This window comes from Myotis myotis, unplaced genomic scaffold, assembly GCF_014108235.1.
Source record: "Myotis myotis isolate mMyoMyo1 unplaced genomic scaffold, mMyoMyo1.p scaffold_m19_p_2, whole genome shotgun sequence".
Taxonomy (NCBI): Eukaryota; Metazoa; Chordata; class Mammalia; order Chiroptera; family Vespertilionidae; genus Myotis; species Myotis myotis.
The window spans coordinates 12720315-12731024 of NW_023416324.1; the positions used below are offsets into that span (position 1 = coordinate 12720315).

General features: G+C 53.3%; 1 protein-coding gene across 1 annotated transcript; it reads right to left on the reverse strand.

The window, feature by feature from the left end:
- Positions 1–275: 275 nt before the first annotated feature.
- On the reverse strand, positions 276–9133 carry LACTBL1 (lactamase beta like 1; the record flags this gene model as incomplete). The annotated part of the gene is given in 9 exon segments (XM_036347085.1): positions 276–1314; positions 2841–2946; positions 3848–3994; positions 3997–4056; positions 4059–4084; positions 5294–5451; positions 7604–7683; positions 7686–7712; positions 8968–9133. Coding segments are annotated over 9 exon segments (1809 nt in total), but the record flags the coding sequence as incomplete, so codon positions are not given.
- Positions 9134–10710: the final 1577 nt, after the last annotated feature.

Here is a 10710-nt window from a genome sequence, read left to right on the forward strand (position 1 = left end):
CACCAAACTATTCCCTGATAATGTGTGCATTTCCCTTTATGTAAATTATAACGCAGGTTGATTTTTTAAAAAAGACAAAACACAAGCCCCTATTTTGTCTTAGATTCAACAAACACAAAAGTACTTTGTCAGCCCGCTGTTCAAAGTATGTAAATGTTTTATTCTAAGTTTCTGTACTTAGCTCGTCCTCCCCCGTGGATAAGGAATCGTTCGCAGCCCGGCTGTGGTCCGGGGTCCACACTCCGAGTAGCGGGGGCCCTACCCCGCTTCGTCAACTACCTGGGTTCGCGGGAAGGCGAGGCGGGAGGCTCCGGCCAGAGCCCGGGTCCCTGGGTCTGGAAGACGGGCTTGCGCAGCAGCCGCAGCACCCGGTACGTGTCGAGCCCGGGAACGTCGAAGCCCGGGGACAGCCCGCGGCGGTCCAGGGGGTAGAAGCGGACGAGCTGCCCGTGCTGGGCCTCGAGGGACAGCCAGGCGTCGCCGAGCGGCAGCGCGCACGGGAACGCGCGGGCCACGTGCAGCTGGAAGACGCGGCCGCGCAGGTGGCGCAGCGCCAGCGTCCGGAACGCGGGCGGCACCAGCGCCTCCGCGCGGGGCCCGAACTGGCGCAGGCGCAGGCGCAGGCGCAGGCGCAGCTCGCCCGCCGGCCCGGCGCGCACCTCGCAGAAGGTGCGGTTGGCGCAGGTGAAGCAGCCGGCGAACGGGCGCGCGCTCGGGGGCGGGACGGGCCGGCGGTCGGCCTCCCGCAGGGCCCGCTCCAGGGCCGGCAGGAGTGCGTCGTAGGCCCGCGCCACCAGGTCGGACCCGGACGGCTGCGGCCCGGCCAGCAGCAGCACGAGGCCCAGCTGCAGCGGCGGCACCAGGGAGAAGGTGGCGGCGTAGCCGTCCTTGCGCGCCACGCGGTAGCCCCTCTGCGCGTGGAACTCCCAGGGGGGGCCGGTCTCGTTGGCGAAGTAGGCGCCGGGGCAGGCCAGCAGCGGTGCCAGCAGCGTCTTGGCCGCGTCGGGCCGCAGGAGCCGCCGGGGCCCGCTGCCCAGGAGCGCCATGGCCAGCTTGGCCAGGTCGGCGGGGGTGGAGTTCATCTGGCCGGACGGGCGGTACCAGCCCAGGTCGTAGAGCGGGGCCGGCCGGCCGCTGCCCTAGAAGCCCGCCGCCAAGCGGGCGCGCACCGGAGGGGTGAGGTCGAAGCCGGTGTCTGCCAGCCCCAGCGGCTCCAGCACGTTCTCGGAGACCCAGCGCTGGTAGTCACCCTGGGCCGTGTGGGCTGCCAGGACGTGCGCCAGAAGCGAGAAGGCCAGCGTGCTGTAATGGCACCTGGAACGGGAGGTGTGGAAACTGGGGTGCGGCCCGTGATGAACATTTCCAGGCCCGAAGTAGCCCCTTCCGACCTGCTCAGATGGTCTGAAGCGCCACCAGAGTTTCCTAGGACTGGATCGGTCCGGGAAGGCACCTGCTTCACTGCATCCCAGATGGTCAGACCCATCAGGGACTTCAGCGATCACTAATTCTACATCTGGGAAGAGGAGGGCCCAGAGAGGGTCAGGGACTTGTCCAGGGTCACACAGCAGGAAGGAGGAGAGCTGGGCTGGGCAAGCGGTAAAGCAAATCTTATTGGTCCTTTACCCTTTAGTATGATTTACTTAAGCAAACAGAAAACTAGAGTCTTAAGACTGTTGGGGGTGGGGTGGAATTATAGCGATCATGTGGTTCAAGGATGATAAATGGGGGGCAGGATTTCCCCTCCCTTCTCCCCAGCTATGGCAGACACCAGTAGTCAGTGAGAGGTCTCTCTTCTTTCCCAGAGGAGGTGCAGTTTCAAAAAGGCACAGACAGATGAAAACCCACAAATCCCTTTAGACATTCCTGAACTCTAGCCCAACCTCCCTTAATTTTTTATGTGTTTTTTTTTTTTATTTTAGAGAAAGAAGGGGGAGAGTGAGAAAAAGAGAAACATCAATGTGAGTGAGAAACATCGATCGGTTGCCTTCCAGATGCATCCTGACGGGGACTGAACCACCTGGGTATGTGCCCTGACCGGGGATCGAACCGGCCACCTCTTGGTGTACAGGACAACACTCCAGCTGAGCTACACGGGCTGGGGCCTGACTCTCCTTTTCTACAGATGTGGAAGGTGGGTTCCAAGAGGCTGAGTGCCTCCTCCGAGGCCTCATGGCAAGTTAGTGGCACAGCTGAAAGGAGGACTCCAGCATGCAGATGCCTGAGCATCTCCTGGGTCCTTTCTTCCTCGGGGAGGTGGGGCCTGAGTTCAGCATTCGGAGAAGCAGACAGGGCATCTTTTTCCAAAAAAGGCCAACAGGCCCGGAAGGGTGCCTCTGAGGCCGGGGAGTGCCAGCTGTGCTCTGTCCAGCCCCTCGCTCCCAGAGCTGGGCTTCTCTGTTCAGTGGCCACCCCAGCTATCCACTCCCATCACCATCCCAAAATCTCTATTTATCTTGTTTATCTGTTCACTGATAAGAATGCTCACGGCTGACTCACAAGAATGCAAACTCCATGAGGAGGGACCTACCTGGTTACTAGTAAACTTGTTTGCTTCTGTATCTCAGTTTAGCACATTCCGGGCACAGAGTAGGTGCTCAATAAATGTTGAGTTGATGAGTGGAAAGAACTCAAGGTTCAAACAGCACCTGCCTTGCTGTGGCACCCCTCTCTGGGCCTCAGGCTTTCCAGCTGTGGAATAGGGGTTGTATTTAGGGACCCCGACGTCTCTTCAGGCTCTGATCACCCAGGACGAGAGGATGCAGTCTCTCTCCGGGAGGAGGAGGGGGTGGGTATCCTGAGGAGGTTCCTAACTTTGGCAGAGCATCAAGGTGCGTCCTCACCTGGTTCCCGGGTCCGCCACCAGCACATCATCCTTGAGCAGGCTCAGGGCCTTCTGGGTGCTGCCCTTCCACAGCAGCGAAGTGGATCGCAGCCTTCGGGGCAACCCTGGGGAGGAGCAGTGGTCAGACCTGCTGGGCTAGCTGAGGGTGGATGGGGGGTCATTCGGTGCACTGCCCCCCTCCCCACCTTCCAACAAAATCGCCTGAAAAACAAAAATAGTCCAGCATGGACTCTAATCCTGCTTGTGTTTTAGTGGGAAAGCCACTTAACCTCTCAAGCCCCAGTCCCCTCACCTGTAATGTGAGGGAAATAATTCCTCTATCAGGGATGATGTGAGGATTAGGTAAAATAAAATGCTTAGCATGGTGCCTGGTCATAGTAACTGCTCAAAAAATAATTATCGTCAACTATAGCAGTTTGATTCCATACAATTCTTGAGATCAGTGGCCAAACAGCTTTGGCCACTTTTCTGTTTATTAGCTGTGACAACTGTTGGAAGAACCGCAGGTTTTGGGTTCTCTTCATCCATCCATTCAATAATGGATTTGCAGCTTCTGTTTTGTGCCAACAACTGTTCTGGGTACTGGGGATTCAGTAAATGAACAAAGTCCCTGCCTTGTGGAGTTTGTGGAGGGGCCAGACAACAAGCAAATACATATTCATGCTACGGAGAAAAGTAATTTGGTTGGACGAAGGCCTTGCAGAGGTGATTCTGGAGCAGGTGAGACCTGGAGAAGGTAAGAGAGAGAGAGCCGTTCTTTTCCGTAAGAATGTCTCGGGCAGAGGGAACAGCAAGTGCAAAGGCCCTGTGGCAGGAATGTCTTGGCACGTTTGAGGAATAGCATGGCACAGCCAGTGTGGCTGGAGAGGAGTGAGAATGGGGAGACTTTGGCCAGTTCAGGAAACAGCAGAGAGTGGGCTCGGCCTGACTGGATGAGAATCCGCTCCTCAGTTCCCCCCACCTGAATTATTTGGGGCTAAGCCAGGTAAGTTCAAAACCGTTCACCTGAGAGCTGGCTGGCCATCCTTCGGAGGATGACGGATGAAGGCCTTGGGGCTGGGCCCACCTCCTCCAGCCCATCCATCAGGCTCTGCTGTTTGGGGGCTGGTGCCATGCCCAGCGGGTTGTTAATAGTGAAGGAGCTGGCATACCATCCAGAAGGTCATCTAGGGAGACTACGATACCCTCCTCCCACAGGTGGGACAGCATGAGACTGGAAAGATCTTGGAGACACTGGCGATCCTAGACAATGTTGGGGACACAAAGGTGCAGAGAGCATACTATTGGCCTCACAACCCATCTCTACCCTGCACCCCAGCCTCCAACTTTCTAGTATTCTAGGAAAGAACTGAATCCACTTTATTTAATGTCTCAGATGGAAATCCGCCAGCCTCTGTAGAACTGGCTTTGGGATGCTTGAGAATATACCAGAGGCTGTGGGGCTGGGCTGGATGGACGGACATTCCTGAGTATCTTCCCCCAGGCCCTTCCCACTGTGGACAGACCTGGTTGGGTCATACCTCTGCCTCTCACTGGCTACGTGGTCTTGGGCAAGTACTAGATTTTCTGAGATTCGGCTTCCTTGTCCGTTTCACAGGTTGTAGAGAGGATTGAACAAGAACATGCTGGTAAAGTGTTTGGCAAGATACCCGGCAGGTAGTAAGTGCTCAATAAGTGACAAAAAGTGTAATTGTTGTCCCCATACTTGGCCCATAGCAGGTGCAGTGCGAATGGAACTCCTCCAGTCCTCAGTATCTGGGAGCAGATGTGTTCACTTTGCATTGTAAGCTTGAAGGGTCCTGCAGGCAGCGCCATGGAGGGGACGGGTGCAGCAGAATGGCCCCAGGGACTTCCATCTGGGCCACTGCTGCCGATTGACAGGGACCTGGGCCACGAGCCCAGGGCCTGGTTATGGTTCCATTGTGGCACATGGACGTGAGGGAGGGGTGGGACACAAGGGAGCCTCTTGGAGTTAGGGAGTTTGGGGCTAAGCCAGTGGTTCTCAACCTTCCTAACCCCGCGGCCCTTTAATACAGTTCCTCATGTGATGGTGACCCCCAACCATAAAATTATTTTCATTACTACTTCATCACTGTAATTTTGCTACTGTTATGAACTGTAATGTAAATATCTGATATGCAGGATGTATTTAGGCGGCCCCTGTGAAAGGGTCATTCAACCGCCAAAGGGGTCGCGACCCACAGGTTGAGAACCGCTGGGCTAAGGGCTCTCCAGAAGCGATTCCTTCCTGACCTGTTACCTCTGTGGTGTGAAGTTGGGCACTCACTGGTCCTCCCTGGACCTCAGCCTCCTCATCTATAAAACTGTCAAGACTTAATAAAGGGCTTGGAAATCCCAGGCATGAATCTCTTGAGTTCCCCTACCTCCTAGGTCCCCCCTGTTCTCCCATCCCTCATCCCTCCACAGGACCCTGCAGGTCACCCGGCTGACCGGTACATGGTGTACTCATTGGGGGGGCCAGAAGCTGGGTCTGAGCCATTCTTCTTCCCGAAGTTCCCAGTCCAGAGCATGGTGTCATTGTGGATGACAACTGCAGACATGGCCGCCAGCCCTGGGGCAGACAGTGCCTGGTGCAGGATCTTCTCCACCTTGCAGGTGAAGAGCAGGAGGCTCAGAATGTGGGTGCAGAGACACACCCCACTTGTCATCTGCACACCCTGCCCATGCCCACCCCACACCCTGCACACAGGTCACCTTTCCTGGCTCCCCTTCACTCTCTGCTCCCTCCCCCATCCCCAGTTGCTAGAAGGGAGCCCAGTGAGCCTCCAGACTTTGGGCTCTCATACCATGGGCCCCCACTCTGGCTGCAATCGGAGCAGCTCCCCTAGAATCTGTTTTATATGTGGGGTTCCTCATGAGATTTTTGTGATAAGAAACGTTTCTTTGGCAAAACATAAAAGGAGGGAGGGTACAAAACTACTGATCTAGTCAAACCCTTGTCTTATGCCCTCAAACAGTGATTTTTCAGCCAGTGCGCCACAAGAACTTTAAAAATATGCAATATCTCCAAAAAATAAAATATGCAGTATCTGACTCTTTAGTCAGGGACGCTGACCTCTTTTAGATTGTCAAATAAAAAAATGACAATAGCCAATACAACAATAGTCATGTGGTATGAATGAATCAAAATTATACCTATTTTTTTGTGAGGCAAAAAAAAAAAAAATGTTTTTGGTATGCCACAGAATTTTAGTGATTATGTGTGCCATGAGATAAAAAAGGTTGAAACTCACTACCCTAGAAAACCTCCAGTAGGCCTAGTCTGACCCCCTAGTGTTAGAGAATTCACTATTTCTAGAAGGCCCCTAAGTTCTCTCTTGAACATTTATTGACAACGCCTCATTCTTTGCAATGATGAAGTGTAATGATGACAGCAACAGCTAACGTATACTGGACATTTAGAATGTGCCAGGCACAGTATAAAGTGATTTCCATACATTGTCTCATTTAATCATCATAATAAGTCAGTGCTAATTTCTCCCCATTTAACAGATGAGAAAAATGAGGCTATGAGATATGAAAGTGACTTGCTCAAGTGACTGATGGTTAGTGGAATCAGAGTTAGAATCCCATGCTAAATGCAGCCTCTGTTCTTAATTAACCGCCTTGCGGAGTGAGTTTACGTATCCTGAGTTGAGCTCTGTCTACCTGTAGCTTCCACCCCTGCCCTAGCTTTGCGTCTCTAAATCTGTCTCCTCCCGTATTGATAGCGATTCACAAGGAGTTCTGATAAAGAGGTTAGCACATGCTAAGTGCTCGCTACAAGGCAGCCGTGGTGTTCATTGTTGCTTTTCCATTAATTACTATGACCCCCCACCCCGAGAGCCACATGGCACCCTTCTGTTCCCTCTCCTTCACAAAAGCCTTCCATGTATTTGCAGACCGTGAGTGTGCCCCTGCACCAGCCTGCATCTTCTCTCACGTGGAATCCTCTGCCTCCTTCCCTTCAGCTGTTCCTCGGATGGCAGTTTCAAGTCCCCCCACCACGCTGCTGCTCTTACCTCTCTGATGGTGTTTCATTTGTCTGTATGCCTCCTAAGGTGAGTGACCCAAGTGGGTGGGGTCTGACTGGCACAGATTAGAGCCAGCTGACAACCCCCTCTACTGTGAGGCCATCCTCAGTGGTAAAAGTTATATTGTGGGGGGTGTTTTGTTTTAATTATTTTGCAGTGGCCTCTGTGATACAGGCTCTGTCATCCTCTCCAATCTCATCTTTCTCCCCCCTCCACCTATGGCCCCACCAGACTGAATTGCCTCATGGCTCTTTGTCTGTGCCTTGTACTTACTCTGCTGACCCTGGGTCTTGGCACATGCTGTTCCCTCTACCTGGAGCACACCTTCCACGTGCCCCCTCCCCCCCAAAGCTCCTTTATTATTCACATGTCCATCAGCTGGGTGTCTCCTATTGTTCACATCTCAGCTTAGACACCACTTCCTCCAGAAGCCTTCCCTGACCCCAGAGTCAGTCCCTTTGTGCCCCCCACCACAGTCCCCTGAACTTCCCCTGTCCTCACTCTCACCCCTGTGTTATCAGTGTTTATCATCTTGACTGTTCGTTCCTTCATTCCCAGACTAGTAACTTCCTAGGAACAGGACCGTATCATCTTTCTGCCATGCCCCTAGTGTCTAGCACAGAGTCAGTGCTCAAAAATTACATGGTGAATGAGTGCCACTTCCAGTGCAGAGAGCGACCCTCCCCTTCATCACTCAGGCCTGGCACCCTCCTGGGTCATCACTGACCTTTTCCAGGGCCTCCTTCAACACGGGGACAGGGTGTGCCAGGGGCACAAGCTCGGGGTGCTGGGGACACATCCTACAGAGGCAGAGGGTGCTTCTGGTCCCAAGGAGCCTGCGGGAATATCACATGGTGAGAAGGAAGTAGCGATCAGGATAGGAGTCTAGAGGTCACCCTAGAAGAGAGGGAAGGTGGCAGCAGAGGCCAGAGCCATACGTTGGGGCCAACCCCCTCCCCCCAAGCTGGTGACAGCCTCACCAGGAGCATCAGGGTGCAGAGACCAGCCATGGTAGCAAGGAGCAAAGGGCAGAGTGTGCCTGGAGGAGCGGGGACAGTTCCACATGCTCCGCCGGCATCTTGGCCTTCAAGATACCAATTAGGCCCCAGTTCCCGGTGGCAGCCCTTCTCTCCTCACGCCCACCTTCCTCCCTCCGTGTGATCCGCAGACTTAGACAAGTTCCAGCTCCTCGGGGCAGGCCCAGCCATGTGCTGTCTGTCTCTCTTTCCCCAGTTCTGGTTATACGTTTGGGTGGGGAAGTGGACTTGGGGCTCCACTTCGGCTTCAGGCCTAAACCACAGGGAGAACTCAGTCTCTCGCCGGAGCTGTGCGTCCGGGCACGGGGACTCGTGTCTCATTCTGCTTTGGTCTGGCTGTATGGCTTCCTTGGAACCTCGGGAAGAGGGTGTGGGCCTTGGCAGGGCAGGACTCCGTCTGGGAGAGCATCCCAGCGGCCCCCAGACCTCCCCTCGTCCTCTGCAGACGGTGTGGAGCGGTGAGGGTGCCAGCACCTTGAGGGGCTGCACCCTTTCCAAGTCCTTCCTGAGACTGCCCGGAACCGAGGCTAGACTGGAGGCTCACTGTGGCCATACATTCTTTTAGCTCCTCCTGGCTTTGTGACTTGCTTTGGCCAAAAGAATGAGGTGGAATTGATCATTGATCCTGGGCCTTCCCAAAATTAGGCCTTAATGCACCTTTGCTCCCTGGGAATACTGCCCCCTCCTGGACAAGCCTGGGATAGCAGTCTGGAGAGAGAGAATCCACATGGAGGGAGAGATCCAGCTCTCCCATTGCATTGGAGAGAGAGCTCAGATGAGACCAGCAGCAGAATTGCCAGCCAGCCCACAGACTAATAGAAAGAATGAATCACTTTGTGCGAAGCCCGCAAGTTTGGGGTTGGCATTAGGATCCTCATTTCATACACAAAGGCAAGTAGGCACGGAGAGGTCATATGACCGGCCCAAAGATGCACAGTGAGAGGCCAGAGCTTCTGAGTCTAAATCTTATGATACCCTCGGGTCAGCAGTGGCAGCTCGGAGCCCACAAGGACCCACGGGGTCGGGAGAAACTCGAGGATGCCTCTGCACTCACCGGTCTTCAGCTTGGGGAGGTAGTACTGCCACAGGAAGCAGCCGGTCATGAGCACAGAGAGCAGAAAGAAGAAGCTGCAGGAAGCTGGGAAAAGCCACTTCTTTTTTACTTTCAGCTGGCCGAGCCGCCAGCCAGCCTGGGATGGGGAAGACACAGGGCATAGTTCCCATGGGAGTCAGCCAGAGGGAAGAAAGAGAGGGACCCCTACCCTGGCCCCTTCTATACCTTAAGTTCATCCAGACATAATGGAAATCAACACAGAAGTCCATAGGGAAGTTCCAATATAAATGTACATTTCACACCTTGCCGGGGTCCAACCCCAGCGGGTCCAGGGGTCCCCAAAGGTGTAGACGGAGTCGGCAAAGAAGGAATGACACGGAGACAGTATTCAGTTCATCAGCAGCCCATCCAGGATCTCCAGCCAGGATCTCCAGCCAAGTTCTGGTCTGGATCTCCAGAGAGGTTCTGCTTAGGATCTCCAGCCAGGTTCTGTGTCCATGTTCTCTTGCTAGGTTCTCCAGGTTCTCCAGCCAGGTTCTGTAGCCATGTTTCCTCGCTAGGTTCTCCAGCCAGGTTCTGTCCAGGTTCTCCAGCCAGGTTCAGTCACCAGGTTCTAGTCAGGTTCTCTTGCCAATTTCTGTAGTCAGGTTCAGTCCAGGATCTTTTGCCATGTTCTCTCGCTAGGTTCTGTCTCTAGGTTCTGAGGCCAGTTTCTGTCCAGGATCTTTTGCCATGTTCTCTCCAGCGAAGTTCTTCTGTCTCTAGAGAACGTTCTTTGTAGGTTCTGTCTCTCTTAGTTCTGTGTTCTAAGCTCTGTATTCTAAGTTCTGGCTCTTGCTGTCTTGTTGCATCTGTATTTATACCAGTTGATTCAATCCTATCAATCTCTATTACAAAGGTTAGGGCGTTTCCTATCTCCATTCCAGGGAGTAAAGATTAGGTAGCTTAAGCATGATTGTTCGTAGTTAAAATGATTAATTACCCGCCTGGCACTTAGTTAAGAGGTTTTATTCCCTCCCTAACTTCAGGGGAAAATCCCTACCTGGGGATTCAACCTTTCTCGGAGAGGTGACCTTGGTTAAAACACATAGTGCCAAGAAGGTGAGCAAACATATTAAGAACAGTATGCCATATATGCCAGGTCCCTTGAAACAGCAAGCATGGACTGGCTCCCGGCAACACCTGGGAAACCAAGGTTCTTCCCAGTATGAACGGTTCAAAAGCTCCTCCATGCATGGACCTCTGCACCTCTGCGCCTTTGCATAGCCTGTTCCTTCTGCTGGGCATGCTGTCTCTCTCCTGTATATTTAGTGATATATCTCCGTGAAACCTCCTGCAACTCCCTTCATCCAGGTCCCCTCCAAGGCACTTGGAACAAGTCTGTTATGGTGCAAATCCAAGTCTCTCTCTAGTACTGTAGTTGTTCGACCACTACTAGCCGATTTACCTAATGGAGGTTGAATTCTCCCAAGATTTAATCTCCTCCCCTTCCCCCAAATGAAACACCCGTTCTGATCTTGGTGTTTGTCATCATGCATGGGTTTATTCTTTGTGTTTATGCGTCCATCAAGAGCACGTAGTATTGTTTTGCACATTTTTAAACTTACGTGAATGATATCCTACTGTATGATCCTCTTGCAACTTGATTTTTTTCCACTTTGATACATATAGTTCTGGGTTATTCATTTCAACTTCTGTAGAGTATGCTGCTGTGAATATGCTTCATAGTGGAATAGAGCATGG